At 34.9% G+C, this 21,382-nt stretch overlaps 2 protein-coding genes across 2 annotated transcripts in view; both read right to left on the reverse strand.

Annotated features, from left to right (window-relative positions):
* Positions 1 to 21,382, reverse strand: part of gpaa1 (glycosylphosphatidylinositol anchor attachment 1) — a 52,435-nt gene that overhangs the window by 11,962 nt on the left and 19,091 nt on the right. The window lies entirely within an intron of this gene.
* Positions 210 to 15,000, reverse strand: rpe65a (retinoid isomerohydrolase RPE65 a). Its single transcript, NM_200751.1, has 14 exons — positions 14,957 to 15,000; positions 14,427 to 14,509; positions 13,068 to 13,218; positions 12,632 to 12,739; positions 11,898 to 12,039; positions 11,254 to 11,401; positions 10,504 to 10,585; positions 6,781 to 6,913; positions 4,874 to 5,013; positions 4,262 to 4,391; positions 3,762 to 3,876; positions 2,403 to 2,497; positions 1,750 to 1,861; positions 210 to 434 (listed from the first exon to the last, which is right to left on the reverse strand). Exons 1-14 carry the CDS (start codon positions 14,965 to 14,967, stop codon positions 289 to 291), a joined length of 1,596 nt encoding a protein of 531 aa, NP_957045.1. The 5' UTR covers positions 14,968 to 15,000; the 3' UTR covers positions 210 to 288.

The raw sequence follows: 21,382 nt of genomic DNA on the forward strand, positions 1-21,382 counted from the left end.
GTAGGCCGTAATAATGATCTGATGGGTGTTTTAAGCTGAAACTTTGCAGACACCAAATGCTTATCTTACATCTTGTAAAAATAGGTGCCCTTTAACAGAGTTATATAAACAGAATATAACACACTTTACTATGGTATGGATCAAAAATGCTGTAGTATTGTGTCATGTGGAGATCATGTGCACAGTGTAATTAAATCAGATCAGAGAGGTACAGTATAATAGCTTTATTGTTTACAGTGTTGGGGAGTTTACAGTCAGTCAGGATCAGTGCTAGTGTGTTCAGCGGGTTTATGGTTTGTACATCCCATGGAAAGTGACCGGAGTCAGGATTTCCACCTCTGCTCTGGCGATCTCCGACAGATCTTTAGCATTTAGGATCAGGCAGTATGTCGGTCTCTGGGCTCCAGGAGACACCACGATTGTCATGAGGATACCTGTTAAGCATTAGAAGCATTATTAAACACTATAAATGCTCTACAGTTATTCAGATTTAGTAATATGTAAGGTGTTGGAGACTCACTCAATAATTTGTTTGAATCAGTGAGGTGTTTACCAGAAACTCACTCTGAACAGATTTGAATCAGTGAGTCCTTTACTCGAGACGCAGTCTGAATGAATCATTTGAATCAGTGAGTTATTTTCTCGAGACTCGTTTGAATGAATTGTTTGAATCAGTGAGTCATTTACTGGTGACTCACTGTGAACGGATTATTTGAATAAGTGACTTATTTACTGGAGACTCACTCTAAATAGATCACTTGAATCAGTGAGTCATTTACTGGTGACTCAATCTGAACAAATCATTTGAATACAGTAAGTGACTTGTTTACTGGAGACTCACTCTGAACAAATCATTTGAATAAGTGAGTTGTTAACTGGAGATTCACTCTAAATGGATCATTTGAATCAGTGAGTAATTCACTGGAGACTCACTCTAAATAGATCACTTAAATCAGTGAGTTATTTACTGTAGACTCACTCTAATGGATCCTTTGAATCAGTGAGTTGTTTATTGGAGACTCGTTCTGAATGGATCACTTGATTCAGTGAGTTGTTTACCGAAGATTCTCTCTGAACAGATCATTTGAATCAGTGAGTTGTTTACCGGAGATTCACTCTGAACAGATCATTTGAATCAGTGAGTTGTTTACCGGAGATTAACTCTGAACAGATCATTTGAATCAGTGAGTTGTTGACCAGAGATTCACTCTGAACAGATCATTTGAATCAGTGAGTTGTCTACCGCAGATTCACTCTGAACAGATCATTTGAATCAGTGAGTTGTTTACCGCAGATTAACTCTGAACAGATCATTTGAATCAGTGAGTTGTTGACCGGAAATTCACTCTGAACAGATCATTTGAATCAGTGAGTTGTTTACCGCAGATTCACTCTGAACAGATCATTTGAATCAGTGAGTTGTTTACCGCAGATTCACTCTGAACAGATCATTTGAATCAGTGAGTTGTTTACGGGAGATTCACTCTGAACAGATCATTTGAATCAGTGAGTTGTTTACCGCAGATTCACTCTGAACAGATCATTTGAATCAGTGAGTTGTTTACTGCAGATTCACTCTGAACAGATCATTTGAATCAGTGAGTTGTTTACCGCAGATTCACTCTGAACAGATCATTTGAATCAGTGAGTTGTTTACCGGAGATTCACTCTGAACAGATCATTTGAATCACTAGATTTGTGCTCTGGGGATCCAAACAGAATGGGAACAGTATATTATAATGAACTGACCGTCGTCCTCATCCACTCCGTCAGGAGTCTGTACAAACAGCGGCTCCGAAGGGTACGAGTCGGGCTCCTGCCATACCCAGGTCTCCTTAGTCCTCACATTCAGCTTGCAAATCTATAAAGCACCAAATACAGCCTGAAAATGCATACTTACACACTTGATATACAGCGTTCGACATATATGAGTGCACCACTCAAAAGTCTCACATTTAAATTCATATCTATAGGAAGCTCTACAATATTAGATTTAAGCATATACTGTACATTAGATTAGTCAATACTGAAGCCAAATCTGGAGCTTATCTAACAAAATAACTTATGAGAACGCTCCAAAATTAGTACACCCAAACAATATGTTAGGGAAAAATATGAAATACAATTTTGAAAAAGGGCAAAATTCAGGAGAAGCAAAATATATATAACATTTTGCTGACATTTTTTAGTTTTGCATGAATTTAAATGTATTATCTTTCTATTTCTAAAGATGTTTAGTGACTAAAATATTATATTAATGAATATATCCGTTTAATAAATCTGTTTTTGTTGACCTGTATTCAATGAGAAATGCATAATAATATTCATTTTTTAAAATTGGGGGTGTAATCAATTATGCTGAGCACTGTCCCATGCTGAACAGATGATGTGGGATTTTTTACCCTGTCAGGGACGAAATGGTTGAGTCCCAGTCCATAGGCGTATGTGTAATTCTTCCCATTGACCATTCTGTAGTTGATCTGAGGAAACTCGAAAGCTTTGGGATTGAAAACAGAAGATAAATGTTGATAAGCAGTCAGAAAAACAAGAAACTCCCTCTTAAATGGTAAGATGCCATAAAAGAACCATTGTCGATTGCTCAAAAGAACCATTTATATCTTATCCTGCATCCCAAATTGCACACCAATGCACTGTTCTACACCCTTGTGTAGTATAAATAGGATTAGTGCATTCAAACCTAAAAATTAAAAGCATGAGGTTCAATTCAATCACAACTGAACGTCAAAGCAGCTTAAAATAAGTGCATTATATATTCAGATGATGTATTTTCACTTTGTTGAACACTTCATGCACGCAAAGGTTGCAGTTTTGCTTCTGTAGCGAATGGAGAGGAGCTACTTTAGCCTCTAAGGCTGCTATACTACATTTATTTTGGATTGTGCAAACCATATTTTCCTCATGTCTCTTCTAGAAGGTGACTGTAGTTGTATTCATGACAGGTATATTTAGGTTGTTTGGTCATTTATTTTCATCACAGGATCATTGGAAATGCGTGCTTCAGCCTACATTTTTGTGAAACCTCAAAAACGTACTTATACTGTTTGTTTGACTGACGTTTGTGGGTGAAATGAACACTAGGGGGCAGTATGGCGACATCAACTTCCTTTTCATTCATTCATTCATTCATTTTCTTGTCGGCTTAGTCCCTTTATTAATCTGGGGTTGCCACAGCGGAATGAACCGCCAACTTATCCAGCAAGTTTTTACGCAGCGGATGCCCTTCCAGCCGCAACCCATCTCTGGGAAACATCCACACACACACAATCATACACTACGGACAATTTAGCCTACCCAATTCACCTGTACCGCATGTCTTTGGACTGTGAGGGAAACCGGAGCACCCGGAGGAAACCCACGCGAAGGCAGGGAGAACATGCAAACTCCACACAGAAACGCCAACTGAGCCGAGGTTTGAACCAGCGACCTTCTTGCTGTGAGGCGACAGCACTACCTACTGCGCCACTGCCTCGCCTACTTCCTTTTCATATTAATGATATTTACAGAAATATTATCGAGCAATAAAGGATTATGGCCATGCAGTTCTTTGCTCAACACCAAATAAACGCCACTAAACATCTTAGCATTGTCTATGATTTGTAATGAACACGTTTGCGTCGCCTATCTACCTCCACTTTTCTGGCTAATTATTAATGGGGTCAATAAGGAACCTTTATTTTTAAGAGTGTTGAGTTGCATCTTACAGAAAATGTACCTAAATAACAATAAAAACCCCATCGCACCTTGACGTGGGCCAGAGAAAAGCACCTCGGGTTCCAGCCAGATGGTCCCATCTGCACGCATTGTGGCAGTGGCTGTGGTGTAGGGCAGAGAGATCAGGTTTTTGCCCTGCTCCTCCTGGAAGAAAACAGCTATCAGTTATCTTGAAGTGTGGGTATTTCATTCATTCATTCATTTTCCTTTGGCTTAGTCCCTTATTTAAGGGTCGTCACAGCGGAATGAACCGCCAACTAATCCAACGTATGTTTTATGCAGTGGATGCCCTTCCAGCCGCAACCCTGTACTGGGAAACACTCATTTGTGAAACAACATTAGTTTAAAAAAGTCAATTATAATGCATGTTGTGAGTTTTGTTGCATTTACAGTTTTGACCAGCAGGTGTCGCTAGAATGAACGCTTTAAAACACTGAATCTTTTTTCGAATCAATTAGTTCAAATGATTCGAAGCTTTGGAAAGCTTCATTTCTCCCATCACTAGTCTAAAATGTTTTTATTTAATTACCCTGAAGGGATCCAGAGGAATGACGTATCTCCTGACTTCTGGCTGCGGGGCGATCATGGCATTTCTTTTAACCTCTTCCCAGTTGGCGCGGAGGTTCGCCAGCCACAGATAGTTGTAGACAAACTCAAAGCTGAAAAGGAAAAATAGTGCCTTATGAATAATAACACCCATATCATGTGGGAAAATCACTATAGTATTTTAGAATATAGTAAATGTTCCTGTGTTAATTCATTTTCCTTCGGCTTAGTCCCTCAGTGGTTAGCACTGTGGCCTCACAGCAAGCAGGTTGCTAGTTTGAGTCCCGGCTGGCTCAGTTGGCGTTTCTGTGTGGAGTTTGCATGTTCTCCCCGTGTTGGCGTGGGTTTCCTCCGGGTGTTCACACATGCGCTATAGGGGAATTGATGAACTGTATTGGTTGTAGTGTTTGAGTGTGAGTGTGTATGGGTGCTTCCCATTACTGGGTTGCGGCTGGAAGGGCATCCACTGTGTAAAACATATGCTGGAATAGTTGGTGGTTCATTCCGCTGTGGCGACCCCTGACGAAGGACTAAGCCGAAGGAAAATGAATTGTTACTTATCTTAAAAAAGAGGGAAGGGAATGCTCTTTTATACCCTTTCCAGGCACACAGGTCAAACACGATGAACCCCGAATCCTCATAGCAGTTGATGTGATGGAAAAGACCCATCGCCGAGGTCCTGAACTTATAGTCAATGTACTCTCCTGGGTGTTTCCTCGCAATGTGTATCCAGGTCTGCAGAAATGAACAGATTCAAACATGTCTAAACGTCATGATGCATTTCAAAATCTGTCTCGATTTATAACAAAACAACACCAGTAATACTAGAAGACTTGGTGACCTATTTACCCCCTTTTTACAAGATGTGTAATGTGTCTTAAGTCTTACGCTCCATACATGCATTGTGAACTGCATTGAGGATCCGTCGGCGTCGCTTCAGAGACGTTGCTCGCTGCAGAAGTGGGGAGTAGCTCAACTTTAAGCATTGACGAAATCGTCAGCCAATCAGATCACTGTATGCAAATACACCAGCTAGACAGTGGCCTATTGGTGACTGAATTTTATTGGCTGACGCTGCTATGACAATCGCTTTAGCTCCAACTTCAGACACGCCTTCAGTCAAGTGTTGACGCTAAGGCCCCATGTGAATGGGGCGTTATGTTGCACAGGTTTTTTGGGAGGGAATAGCCAACAATACTTGTCAAAATTGACTTTTTTTTTTTTCAAAATTGACAATTTTGTCAATTTTGAGTGTGTAGTAAAGTTTGAGATGAAAATAGCACAAAGATATTGTTCTCTAACTCTCTGAAACTGACCCTTTGATCCTAATTGTGCTGTTTTGGTGACTGTCGCTTTAAATGCAAATGTGATTAAGCTCTTTTCAGAAGCGGGCGGAGCTACAACTGCCTGGTTATCAGCATAGCTTCAGATTCAAAAACAAGACTAACGTCCTATGCTAATGAGAGAGATGGTGACTAGTGGGCGGGGCTTTCCCCCTCTGATGACATCATACAAAGGGAGAATGTCAATCAAAGTGTTTTTATCAAGTTTCGTTATAACAAATACAGCTAATACATGTCTACCATTAGATTTATTTACTAGATTTATAGCAAAACAATATAAATAATACTCGGAGAAGTGTGTGCAGTATAAATGTACATATTTATTTGACGTGCATCTGTTTTAAAATGAAAAAGGTGAACAATTTTGTAAGCCCACATTCAACATATTCATGAAATTAAATATATTTATATTAATAAATATATTATTTTTCCTTCAGCTTAGTGCCTTTATTAGTCAGGGGTTGCCACAGTGGAATGAACCGCCAACTATTCCAGCATAGGTTTTATGCAGCTTCCAGCCACAACCCATCACTGGGGAAACACCCATTTACTCTCATTCACACACACACTCATACACTACAGCCAATTTAGTTCATTCAATTCCTCAATAGCGCATGTGTTTGGACTGTGGGGGAAACCGGAGCACCCGGAGGAAACCCACGCCAACACAGGGAGAACATGCAAACTCCACACAGAAGCACCAACTGGCCAAGTCTGGGCTCGAACCAGCAACGTTCAAGCTGTCAGGGGACAGGGCTAACCAGTGCGCCACCCTCATAAATATATATTTACAACTAAAATGTTTACTGACACAAATCTTCTATTAATATGTTGTATATTACACTACTTTGTACTAATGCAGAGATGCTAATAATAACCCCTTATAATGCCTCCATAAATGAGGATCTACACTTCAAAATCTCAAAATATTAAATATTATAAACCCTGTGTTGCTTTTAAAAGTGCTTTACACATAAATAATAAAATAAAAGGACTGAATGATTACAGAACTACCAATATTTTGAATAAACTACATTATTACTTGAAGATAAACGTTTAAAGCCTCCTAAAGTTCAGTCATTCAGTCTAATGATTAAAGCTCACTTAAAAGCAGCACCATAGTGCGGATAAAACGAGTGTGAGATAAAGAGGAACCTACGCCTTTCTCTTCATCCGACTCGAAGCAGTCCATATAGTTGGATCCTCTGATGCTCCAGGCGCTCAGAAACTTCAGCAGGTTGATTTTCACAGGCGTCTCCACAAAGACAAAGTAGTTCTCCGTCATCCCAAAACTACAAGAACACACGGGGGAGAATTTGGTGTTAATAAATTAACAATTGAAGAAACTATAAATGAGTTTATAAGTCATTCTAGGGTGAAAATATTCCCTATACTAATATACTGTGATAATATTGCCACTAAACAACACAAGACATGCTTACATATCTGAAACTTTTGCAATATTCACTTATTTAATACACATGTTCAGTCCTGTGATTGTTCATTTATTTATTTTCCTTCGCCTTAGTCCCTTATTTATCAGGGGTCACCACAGCGGAATGAACCACCAGCTATTCCAGGATGTTTCACACAGCGTATACCCTTCCAGCCGCAACCCAGTACTGGGAAACACCCATACACACTCATTCAAACACACACTCATACACTACAGCCAATTTAGTTCATCAGTTCCCCTATAGCGCATGTGTTTGGACTGTGAAACCGGAGCACCCGGAGGAAACCCACACCAACACGAGGAGAACATGCAAACTCCACACAGAAACGTCAAATGGACCTCCATGAAGTTGGCACCCCATAAAATCGAATAATGCCCAAAACTACGCCATTCGTTTGTGCTGATTTGTGCCGCAAAAATGACCTTTTTTTTTTTTGACCGTATGACGTCACTTTTCACCCCATGTTGCTCAAACGACTTCAAATCAGCCCAGGTCGTTTGAGCTCAATTTGTGCCGTTAAAAGCAAATCTCATTGATATATAACCAGAATACTTCTGAAGTCGTGACGTCACTCTCCACCTCCTTTAAATAGCATCAGACTAGTGTCATTCGTTTGTGCCTGATTTGTGCTGGATTGTGCCGTTAAAACAAACACTGGATCTGTTTTCCTTGTTGAGATGTAAACAAAATATTTCAGGAGCCGCAACGTCACTCTCCACCCCATTTTCTCTAAATCGAACAAAACTGGTGTCATTCATTTGTGCTGGATTTCTGCTGGTTTGTGCCGTTAAAACAAATACTTTATATATTTTTATTGTTTAAAAATAACTAAAATATTTCAGGAGTCGTCATGTCACTTTCCAAACCCGAGGTTTTCTAAATCGCACAAAACTAGTGGCATTCGTTTGTGCTGCTTTGTGCCGTTAAATAAACACCTTATCTATTTTTATGGTTTAAATATAACCAAAATATTTCAGGAGTCTTGACGTCACTCTCTACACCATTACTTCCTCTAAATTCCTTGTTTGTGCCTGATTTGTGCTGGTTTGTGGGGTTAAAACTAATAATTTATTTATTTTTATTGTTTAGATATAAATAGCATATTTCAGGAGTCGCAACGTCACTCTCCACCCCATTTTCTCTAAATCGCACAAAACTGGTGGCATTCATTTGTGCTGGATTTCTGCTGGTTTGTGCCGTTAAAACAAATACTTTATCTATTTTTTATTGTTGAAAAATAACCAAAATATTTCAGGAGTCGTGAAGTCACTCTCTACACTATTACTTCCTCTAAATCGAACAAAACTGGTGTCATTCGTTTGTGCCTGATTTGTGCTGGTTTGTGGGGTTAAAACAAATATTTTATTTATTTTTATTGTTTAGATATAACCAACATATTTCAGGAGTGGCAACGTCACTCTCCACCCCATTTTTCTAAATTGCACAAAACTGGTGTCATTCATTTGTGCTGGATTTCTGCTGGTTTGTGCCGTTAAAACAAATACTTTATCTATTTTTATTGTTTAAAAATAACCAAAATATTTCAGGAGTCGTCATGTCACTTTCCCAACCCGAGGGTTTCTAAATCGCACAAAACTGGTGTCATTCGTTTGTGCTGCTTTGTGCCGTTAAATAAACACCTTATCTATTTTTATGGTTTAAATATAATCAAAATATTTCAGGAGTCGTGAAGTCACTCTCTACACCATAACTTCCTCTGAATCAAACTAAACTGATGTCATTCGTTTGTGCCCGATTTGTGCGGTTAAAACAAATACTTTATTTATTTTTATTGTTTAGATATAACCAACATATTTCAGGAGTCGTGACGTCACTCTCCACACCAGGTTTTCTAAATCGCACAAAACTAGTGGCATTCGTTTGTGCTGCTTTGTGCCGTTAAATAAACACCTTATCTATTTTTATGGTTTAAATATAACCAACATATTTCAGGAGTCGTGACGTCACTCTCCACACCAGGTTTTCTAAATCGCACAAAACTAGTGGCATTCGTTTGTGCTGCTTTGTGCCGTTAAATAAACACCTTATCTATTTTTATGGTTTAAATATAATCAAAATATTTCAGGAGTCGTGAAGTCACTCTCTACACCATAACTTCCTCTGAATCAAACTAAACTGATGTCATTCGTTTGTGCCCGATTTGTGCGGTTAAAACAAATACTTTATTTATTTTTATTGTTTAGATATAACCAACATATTTCAGGAGTCGTGACGTCACTCTCCACACCAGGTTTTCTAAATCGCACAAAACTAGTGGCATTCGTTTGTGCTGCTTTGTGCCGTTAAATAAACACCTTATCTATTTTTATGGTTTAAATATAACCAAAATATTTCAGGAGTCGTGACGTCACTCTCCACACCAGGTTTTCTAAATCGCACAAAACTGGTTTTATTCCTTTGTGCTGGATTGTGCCGATAAATAAACACTTTATCTATTTTAGTGCATAATCAAAACACTTTTGGAGCTGCGGCGGCTAATTTTGGGGATCATTTGTTTTTATGGGGTTCCAACTTGGGAGGAGCCAAACAGGGATTCGAAACAGCGACTTCTCAGTGACCTGGCTCATGCTGTGAGGCCACAGTGCTAAACATTGAGCCACTGTGGTCCTATGTCCATGTTTTAGTCCTATGTGTGATCCTGCACCACAATAACACCCATGAGGTAAAATATTTGTATGTTATCTGAATACATGCGCTTTCCATAGTTCCATAGGCAGTTATTTGAAAACCTGGAATCAGAGGGTTCAAAAATAGTCAAAAATACTGAGAAAATCATGTGAATTAATTGCTTAGCAATGCACATTACTAAACAAAAATTGAAGTTTGATGGCAACACGGGGGCTCAGTGATTAGCACTGTCACCTCACAGCAAGAAGGTTGCTGGCTCGAGCCTCGGCTGGGTCAGTTGGCATTTCTGAGTTTGCATGTTCTCTTCGTGTTGGTGTGGGTTTCCTCCGCGTGCTCCGGATTCACAGTCCAAATACATGTGCTATAGGGGAACTGATGAACTAAATTGGCCGTAGTGTATGAGTGTGTGTGTGTGAATGCATGTGTATGGGTGTTTTCCATTACTGGGTTGCAGCCGGAAGAGCATCCACTGCGGAAAACATATGCTTGAAAAGTTGGTGGTTCATTCCGTTGTGGCGACCCCTGATAAACAAGGGACTAAGCGGAAGGAAAATGAACGAATGAATGAGTTTTGATAAATTTACAGAAGAAAATGCACAGAATTCCTTTATGGAGCATCTTTAATTAATATTCCAATCATTTTTGGCATAAAAGAAAGTCAATTTTGACAAGTATTGTCAGCTATTCCCCCTCAAAAAAACCTGTGCGATATAAGACTCAAGGCTTTGTGATTTCGGGTCACAGTTATTAATTATTGACGTTTTAATGAATGTTACCTGTGCACGTAGGATGGCTTGAACCTCTCGGCACTTGGGAACTGCACAACCACCTTGGACTTTTCAATGGGGTCAGATTTGTCTGAAAGATTAAAGTAGGATGTTTTTAGTTTGTTTGTTGTTTTAAAGGTGACCCATTGTGCAAGATGTAAAGTCTCTGATGTCTCTAGAGCGTGTAGTGAAGTTTTAGCTTTAAATAGCACACAGATAATGTTTATAACTCTCTGAAACGGATCCTTTTAGGCTTTGATCCTAGTGGCGTTTTGGTGACTGTCGCTTTAAATGCAAATGAGATTGTGCTTTTTTTAAAAGGAGGGAGGAGCTACAAAATGCCTAGCTTTATCAGTGCTGGTGAGATGTGCATGTGTGCTTGATGCTTCTGTCAGTCTATGTCGCTCCTGTCGCTGTTTATCTAAAACTCCACATCTATAATCCTCTTAGTCTATGCTGACATGATCTTCAGCAGCTCAAACACTCTGATGGCTAATGGACAGACGGCTGCTTCTCACTCAGGGCTGCTGTTTATGCTGATGAGATGGGCACTAGTGGGCGGGGCTTTCCCCCTCTGATGACATCATACAAAGGGAGAATGTCAATCAAAGTGTTTCTGCAGACTGTTTAATTATAAACAATGCAATTAATTCATGTTTATCATTAGAAGGCGGTTATATTCACACACTGCTGACACACTACCCATTATAAAAGTGTTTTTTGCATAATAGGTGCCCTTTAAGATGCTTGACTGCTCACCCTTTTGTGTAGGTGGGATTCGGACGATATTGTAGGCCAGCGACGCTCCTTTGCCCATGCAGTTCCCAATGTTGTAGACCGTCCCGTCTCTCTCGATGTGAGGATGCGCCGTGACTCCATTGATGTTCACATAATTACACATGTCAACCTGCAGGGGTCATCAAGCGGAGGTTATTAAAGATTGATATCCATAGTAGGAAAAATAAATATTTGTTATTTTATCATTTAATCATTTTATCTTTGTCATGATGACATAATATTAGACTAGATATTCTTCAAGACACTAGTGTTCAGCTTAAAGTGCCATGTAAAGGCTTCACTAGGGTAATCAGGGTACAGTTAGGGTAATTAGGAAAGTCTTTGTATAACAGTGGTTTGTTCTGGAGACAATTCAACACAAATATTGCTCAAGGGGGCTAATAATATTGACCATAATATTGGTTTAAAACAATTAAGAAATGACTTTATTCTAGCAGAAATAAAACAAATAAGACTTTCTCCAGAAGAACAGATATCAGAGGAAATACTGTGAGAAACTCCTGAATCTGTTCAACATCATTTGGGAAATATTGGAAGAAAAAAAAAATACAAATTTCATAGGAGTGCGAATAATTCTCACTTCAACTGTGTGTAAAACTGTGTACCTTTTTTAGCGTTTCCAGAGTGTCCACATTAACTTTAGTGATGTAATTAGTCTCTGTGACAGCATAAAAGTCCTCCCCAATAGGGTACACGTTCACCAGGCAGTTGTCCGTCACCTCAACGCCCTTAAAATATGAGAAAAACCTGCAAGAAAAATGCTCACTTTACAAAAAGGTTTCATTAGTTAATGAACTGATTATTAAGGAGATGCTCTAAAATTACTGCTCCCTGTCAAGGACACCTGTTGGACACACACATACACAACTACAGATAAACAATCACTACCGATCCCCTCATCCAAACGTCTTCATGTGCTCTCACCCACAGGAGGAGGTGGGCGGGTCTGGTGATGTATCTTACTTCCTTTTCTATATGCTACCTCCTGTGACCTGTACTCCCCCGAAAATTGTGATGTTTGTGTACGGTTGGGGGGGGGTTTAATTTCACTATACGAAAGTGTATGTGACAAATAAAGGCCTGATTTGATTTAATTTGATTAACAATAGTTTTTTTTTTTACTAATAATGACAGTTCAACATTTACTAACTTATTACAAAAATCCATTTTCATGCTTTTAAACATGAATGCAGCATGGGTTAACAGTAACAACCAATGACTGTATTTTCATTAGCTAACGTTAACTAACATGACACAAATACTGTAATAAATATATTGTTTATTGTTTGTTCATGCTAGTAAATGCATTAACTAATACAGCTTCAGTGTTCAGTCAAACCTGGAGAAGATGTTCTTGCAGGGATCTGGATATGCACAGGTCCCAAACTCCGTAATGACCACCCGTTTCTCTGTTATGGCGCGCACATACGCATCTGTTTTCACAAACCTGTGAGGACGAATAGAAAGTGTTGTATAAGACCTGTCTATTCCACCCCTTTCCACACATTACCTAATTAAGCCTTTAAATGTGACTTTAAGCTGTTTAGGAGTGTCTTGAAGAATATCTAGTCTCATATTATTTACTGTCATCATGGCAAAGATGAAATAAATCAGTGATTAGAGATGAGTTATTAACACTATTATGATTAGAAATCTGCTCTCCGTTAAACAGGAATTAGGGAAAAAATAACAGGGGGACGAATAATTCAACTGTACATCTATAATTATGTTTATAAAGGTTTTCATGACAGCCTTATGAACACTACTGGACATACTTGCGGAAATAAGTGACTTGTCCGTTGCTGAAATCAAACTTGTGCATTAGCGCCTGTCCATCAAACAGATGGTAAAAGGGCTCAGCTCCAGCCTCAAACAGGCCGGGACCCAAACGCAGCAGACTGCCCTTTATAAAGGACGGGATGCGACCTGAAAAACAAAAGCCTTTCATCAGTCCAGGATTATTTTTGCAAAACATAAAAGAAGCTGATAAAATATGTTTCATTGCACGTGTCAGATTATAAATCCACTAGAGGGCGCTGTTTACATCTCTGCGTAATTGAAATATGTTACTTAGGGTGTGTTTTGTTGTATGTTTTAGATACACTTCTTCTTGTCCTTATAATAGCAACAATATTGAATACATTTTGAATAAATTAAATAAATAATATAAAATGTACATAAATGTTTTTTTATGTTTTAGTTTGTCAGTATTAACTCAGTACACCTGAAAAATAGTTCTTAGGAAAAAATACGACACTATGGTTAAATTAAATACAGCTAGAAATTTTTTTTAATAAATAATTACATATATAAATAAAATAATACATATAAATAAAAATAATATTTAGAATTACATATATAAATAAAAATAAAACGTATAAACAATTACATATATAAATAAAAATAATATATATATATATATAAATAATTACATATATAAATAAAAATAATACATATAAATAATTACATAAATAAATAAAAATAATATATATAAATAATTACACATATAAATAAAATAATATATATAAATATTACATATATAAATAAAAATAATATATATATATATATATATATATATAATTACATAAATACAAATAATATATATAAATAATAACATAAATGAATAAAAATAATATATATAAATAATTACATATATAAATAAAAATAATATAAATAAATAAATAGTATATAAACTAAAAAACAATCCTGTCAAAATTATATATATATATATATATATATATATATATATATATATATATATATATATATATATATATATATATATTTTAATTGAATTCTAAATAAATAAAAATAAAATAAATAGAAATAGAAAAAAATAATTATAAAAATGCTTTTTGTGTGTGTGTGTGTGTGTGTAGAAAATTGTAAAAAAAAAAAAAAAAAAAAACTAAAAATTTAAGAATGTGCAGGTTTGCTTTTTTAAGGATTTCTTGTAAAATAAAAAAAGGAAAATAATATAAAATTGTAAATAATGTTAATAATAATACATGTGAAATATAAAATGTAAACAAAAATGCACACAGGGTTGATTGTTTTTAATCAAATATGCACTTTTCCCTTCTTTTCTCTCATCAGTAAAAATGTTAAAAAAGTGTAGAGAATAAATAACACACCAGTGACGGTCGCTGGAAGAGGTTCATTCAGCTCCTCCGCCGTCTCGAAGATCTTCTTATAGCCTCCAGCAGGGTGTTCAAAACTAAAGAGGAGAAGAAATAAATTAAATATAAATAAAAAAAGAGGACAAATCTGATAATTCAGAAGCCGTGATGTTGAACAGATTCAGGAATTTTTCACAGTATTTCCTATAATATTGTTTCTTCTGGAGAAAGTCTTATTTGTTTTATTTCAGCTAGAATAAAAGCCGTTCTTAATTGTTTTAAACCAATGTTAAGGTCAATATTATTCGCCCCCTTCAACAATATTAGTTTTGGATTGTCTCCAGAACAAACCACTGTTATACAATGACTTGCCTAATTACCCTAACTTTACCCTAATTACCCTAGTGAAGCCTTTAAATGGCACTTGAATACTAGCATCTTGATAAATCTAGTCAAATATTATGATAACAGGAGGGCTGATAATTCTGACTTATGTCCAAATATTGCAATGCAAAATAATAAATCAAAATAATAGAGTCACTCACCGGCTGACCATGACTGCTGTATTCACTGTTATCTGTGATTTCAGCTGCTTCCGTCGACGTTTTTTTCCTGCAGTCTTGAGTTTTTGGGTTTTTATACTTTATCCTCTTACACTGAATAACTTTGACCCCTGTTACAGCCAATGGTGGTCTTTGGTTGAAAACAATCCCTCATTGTATAAAGCTGCCATGCATTCCCTCCAACAGGATTTCAGCTTTTCATGCAGATCAAGCTGTGATGTAATCAGGTACAAAACGTGATTGTGCGACGCGAGGATCTGAAATGAGCTGCAGTCAGATGGCCAACGCAACAAAGACTTTATTCTTCAGCCAATAACAACAACAGTTGAGTAAATACTTTGTTGTTGTTTCAAATGTTTTTAAAATAAATAAGTATACATGTTAATAATAAATAAATATATTTAATAATAATAATGTTAATAAATAATATAATATAACAATAATCATCATCTTCATGAATATACATACATAAATATTCAAATAAATAAATGAGTTATATAGAAATACATAAACAAATAAATAAATATACAAATCAATAAATAATATGTAATCAATAAATAAATTGAAAATCGACATAAGATAAACAAACGTACAAATAATTAAATAAAATACAAAGTAAATAAGCAAACAAAAAACACTTTACAAAATAAATAAAGTATAAATATACAAATAAACAATTAATAAATAACAAAAATATACATGTAAACTAAATAAATATACAAATAAATAAATAAGAAATATATAATATAATGAATAAAAATCTACTAAAATAGACATAAATAAATAAACACAGAAATGGCAAACAATTACAAATATACAAATAAATAAAAAAAGAATAAATAATATAAAATATATAATATACATGTACAATGAATTTATGTACAAATAAATAAATAATTAAATAAATATACAAAATAAAAATAAAAATATACAAATAAATGAAAAATAAATAAACAACATATAGAAATAAATATACGAATAAATAAACAATAAATAAATAACAAAAATATACATATAAATATAGAAATAAATAAATAATATACAAGACACACTGTATACATATAAATAATTAATATAAAAAGAAATAATGTACAAAAAAGAAATAATAAGTACATAAAATAAATATACAAATAAATATACAAATAAATAAATAATATATAAACACACAAATGAACAAAAAATAACATTATAAAAATATGTATAAACTAAATAAATGTACAAATAAATAAATAAAAATATACAATAAATATAGAAATAAATAAATAACATACAAATAAAAAATTATATATTATAATAAAAATATATAATTTTATAAAATATTTTATTACAATAAAAATACAAAAAATAAACAACAATAAATCAATCAATAAAAAAATAAATAAATAAACAAACAAATAAATGCAGATTAATAAATATTAAAAAAATAAATAAAATATACAAATATACAAATAAATGAATTAAAAATATAAAATTGATCAATGTACAAACAAATAAACTACACAAATAAATTAATAAATAATATATAAATAAACAAATCAATAACAATAAACATATAATATAAATTAATTATTTGCAAATAAAAATACAAAATAACAATATACACAAATAAATTTTAAATATACAAGAAATAAACATGTAAGATTCATAAATGTACAAATAAATTTAATAAATAAAATTATAAATATAGACTTAAATAAACCAACATTTTCCTAAATAATAAAAAATAAATAAATAAATGAAAGTATACAAATAAATAAATAAATAAATATACTAAATAAATAAATATATGAATAATCAAATCAACACACACACACACACACACACACACACACACACACACACACACACACACAAATATATACACTCTCATTTCTCCAGATATTATTTCTTATACATCATATTATTATTTTAAACTACTAAAATGTCACTAAAAGTCACTTTGTTAACTGTTGAGTTGAATTTTCAACATCAGAAGTGGACGGAGCAGAGATCAACATCCCATAATGCATCTCACCACCGCAAATAAACCCAAAACATCACAAAATACAGAAACTGTCCTGATTTTTAATGCCGTGTGTTAACTTTCTCATTCATGTTTTGTAAGTTCTGAGGTCACAAGCAAGAGGCTTTTGTTGTTAAACGACACGAATGAAGGGATTTGGGTTTTTATCACATTCCTGAGCAGATTTGTATTAACAGAAGAGTGAAGAGTGTGTTTGTTTTCGGCTACACGTGTTCAGGTCACACACACCGTACAAAAAGTAGTATGACTAAAACGTCATGACCACAGATGTTACTTGTTTTAACAAGCAAACCAACTGCATTTTAAAGGTATGCAAAGTTTAGCTTAATATGTTTTGAATTATATAAGTTCAGATGACTAGAAAAAGCTAACTTGAGTCAACTAAACAAAAAATGAAGGCAGGAAGAACTGTTTTACAGCAAACGAATTGAGTCATGTTGATTCACAAAATACAGTGAAATCATGATAAAATGCAGTCAACACACTTTAGCTGAAAAACAGGAGCTGAAGTATATCCAACGCCTTATAGCAGTGGTTCTCAAACTTTTTTCACCAAGTACCACCTCAGCAACAGAATTTCTCTCCAAGTACCACCATAATGACCAGTTTTGAAATAGTATAGCGTATAGTCTTAATTAAGCAGCTACAGCTCTGCACAGTTCAAAAACGTGGCAGATTAATTCCTATTTTTATGAATATTTATTATTGTCAGCCACTTTTAACAATATTAATAGTTTAAACATTAACTAAAACATTAAATATAAATAAAACATCAATATGTGCTTTTGAAAGTTAATTAAAAATGGCACTGTTCTTAAAGTAAACAGAAAACTGCTGTGCTTAAATGTAAAGTATAACATAGTAGCCTATTCATCAAAACCTGGAAATTTTCCTTGGATATCATCATATTCATTTATAAACTCTTTTTGATAAATTTTTAAATATATACTTATTTGTATATCTTTGAAATCTAAACATTACTTCTAATGTTTCTAAACATTACTTGTATTTTAAATATATATCATATATTTACATATTTAAATTAGAAACTAGATTATTAGATCTGCTTACTGCGCGTTAGAGTAGGCTTTGTGTGTCAGAAAAGGGATTAAACTATAGCTGTCAACCTTAGGATATAAAAATATGGAATACGCAATAACAACTATTAAAAATATGGAAAGAAAATTAGCTTCAAATGATAGAATACAAAACAAACATTAAAAAAATTGAAATAAACTAAAAGGTTTATCAGTAAATTTACTGATCACATCTGTGTTATCGTATGCGTTAAAAGTGTGTTAATTTTTTACTTTAATTATTCAGCAATTCCTCTGCGTACCACTAGAAAGAAGTCTGCGTACCATTAGTGGTACACGTACCACAGTTTGAGAAGCACTGCCTTATAGCAGTGGTTCTCAAACTGTGGGCTTCCTTCTAGTGGTACACGGAGGAATCAAATATGTCATTTGTGCATGCTACAACACATAAGGATTTTTTCTACTGGGCCAATCGGGCCAGTGGTTGAGATTTTTACTTGCCCTGCCAAAGTTTTCACTGGCCTCTCCAAAAAACTAAAAAGTTAATAGCTATGTCTTAGCCACATATTTTAAATAATGAGGCAAAATAATGTTTGTGAATCTAGAATTTAAACAATTTAAAAAGGTTAATAAACGTGTAATGAGCAAAATTCAAGATTTTATGCAAACGAAAGAGCAGTGTGGAAAAATCTAAATTACTTTTATAAACATGGATTGCCGAACTGACGACAACTTTTTGTCTTTTTCTTAATTGTGTACCCACACTGAAAAAAGTGTTGCAAACAATTTATTTGTGTTGAATTTAAACAAACAAATTAAGTTTAGTAATGTTCAACTTAATTTGTTTGTTTAAATTCAGCCCAAATAAATTGTTTACAACCTCTTAATGTAAAGAAATTGAGTAAATCCAAGGAATTATCTTTGAATATTTTTTTTCAGTGCATGTAATTGTCTGCCTCTAAGACTTTAGAAACAGACGCTTTCGTTTAGCCTCATAGTTTGATGTTGCTGCCATGTTGCCATCTTTTCACTGGTTCGAAGGTTCCGGAAAAAAAATTACGTGCTCATCGGTACTAGTCGATAGGGGCCAGTAACAATCCTGTCCACTGTCCCGAGCGTCTTTCACGCTGGCCCCGGGCCACCGGACAGTCCTTATTGTTGAGCCCTTATATATTTCAAAATTTATCAAAAATGATGTATACATGAATATGACATATAGTAGTATTCATTATATGACATACAGCCTATATTTGGAGAGGGTGCTCGCTGCAGAGCCATTTGAGCAGAGCTGAGCTCCAGCGAGGGGGAGCATGAGCTCTCGCTCCTCCTCCTGTAAGCTGTTTTAATAGGTGTGTTCGACATGAAGCTCAGCTGCAGCCGGTGATCAACGAGATTAGCCGAGCGCAGGCGGGGGCGGAGTTGAAAACTTCGGGACTCAAAGTTGCTGCAGTCATGATGACCGATAACATGGCGTCATCATATTTTTTTGTTATTTTTATTTATAACAACAAAACATTTACAAATAAAACAGAATACAGTTTCTACAAACTGTAGTTCCTTTTTACACAATAAGAGAGAATTATGAATAAAATATATAACAAATGCATGAGAGAAATAAGAGGAAATGAGAGGTTAATATAAACATAAAAACGAACAGGTCTATTAAATACAAAGCAATAAGCATAAATTCTAGGAGTTAAACATCAATCTTTAGGCTAATACTTCTTGTTTGAATCTGCTAAACAAGGGTTAACATATATGTACATTTATAGATATAAAAATTTCCAATGTAAAAAGCAAAACAAGGTGTTTTGATTAGGTCTTAATAAATGACATTATTTTGGATGATGAAAGCATTTTCAAAAAAGCATTTTAATCCAAAAAGATTGTGTTGAAAAGAACAAAAGGTAAAATAAGTGAGCTATGTAGAAGTTTCCCAGAAAGAGCAGGTAGCCTTTAAACTGCTAGACACGAAATAAAATAGATATTTATATTATAATAATAAAACCATTTTATAATTATTTAATAAAATAGTTATTTACTTTAATTTGTTCAGAGAGCTTTAGGGTGGCAGGATCAATGATGATGATTTTCTTATTTCAAGTCTGTAAGACTTATTTAGGTTATTCACTAATATACACACTAAAATATATCATTTAAATCGTTCATGAATGCAGTAAATAGTCTGTATAAAAAAGTTAAAAATAAACCTGTGCAAACAAGCTAACCTTTATAACCAGATTATTTAACAAAAGATGATACTGCAGTAAAATATTTGTAGTCTTTTAATTAGCAAGATGTGTACAGGATAGAGGGTGTGAAAAGTGAATTTTGTTTTGAAACTTTTGAATCGGAATTTGTCCAATTATAAACCCGAAATACACGTGTTTGTTGTCATGTGGTGAACTCGGCCAATCGTGTAATATCGGTGTCGTCATCAAAGCTCCTGCAGTCCCTCTTCAGAAGCTGCACGGTCTGAGTTTGCCGTCTGATCTCGGAGCGCTGTCGCGGTACTTTGATGCCACATGTGACAGTCACGTGGCGTCGTCGCAGCATCAATTCGGACAAGATTTCTAACCAGAATGCACCGCTTTAAGACAGATTTCGATTGATCTGCGCAGCGCTGCATGAAGTCGAACGCACCTAATGCGTACACCAACCCCACCCCTAACCCTACCCCCAGTGACATCACTCGAAGAAGTGCAAAAAAGGTGGAGCTCAAGCTCAAGCTCCCCCTCGCTGGAGCTCAGCTCGCCCAAATGGCTCTGCAGCGAGCACCACTTGTATATTTCTAAGGTCCAGGCAAATTTTCAAGTGTAGATGTATTGGCTATATTTGTTAGTACTTTACAAGAAACGATTAAAAACTCAACTATTTAGTCTCCACTTCACTTCCTAATCTGCAAATTGCCTCTCTGGACATACCACTAACTGTACTTAAATATAAAAAAATAACTAATACTTTCCTTCTTAGACTTTACAGACCTGAAACTCGCCTACAGCACTTGTTCATTGTTGCTCTTATAGTTGTGTAAATTGCTTCCTTGTCCTCATTTGTAAGTCGCTTTGGATAAAAGCGTCTGCTAAATGACTAAATGTAAATGTACAGCACTTTTCTTTTTACCTTAAGCACATTTTAATTTAAATGTGGCCGTTTTTAATTTGTTTTTTTTACATATAAGCACAGTGCAGTGTTAACGTTCAGCCTATTTCTGTTTAAAGCGGCTGACAATAATAAATATTCTTGATAATAGGAATTAATCTGCCACGTTTTTGAAGTGTGCAGAGCTTCAGCTGCTTTACTGGGCTTACTGCGCCACTGTGTTTCAATACTGCTCATTATGGTGGT

This window comes from Danio rerio, chromosome 2 (genome assembly GCF_049306965.1).
Source record: "Danio rerio strain Tuebingen ecotype United States chromosome 2, GRCz12tu, whole genome shotgun sequence".
NCBI classification, from domain to species: Eukaryota; Metazoa; Chordata; class Actinopteri; order Cypriniformes; family Danionidae; genus Danio; species Danio rerio.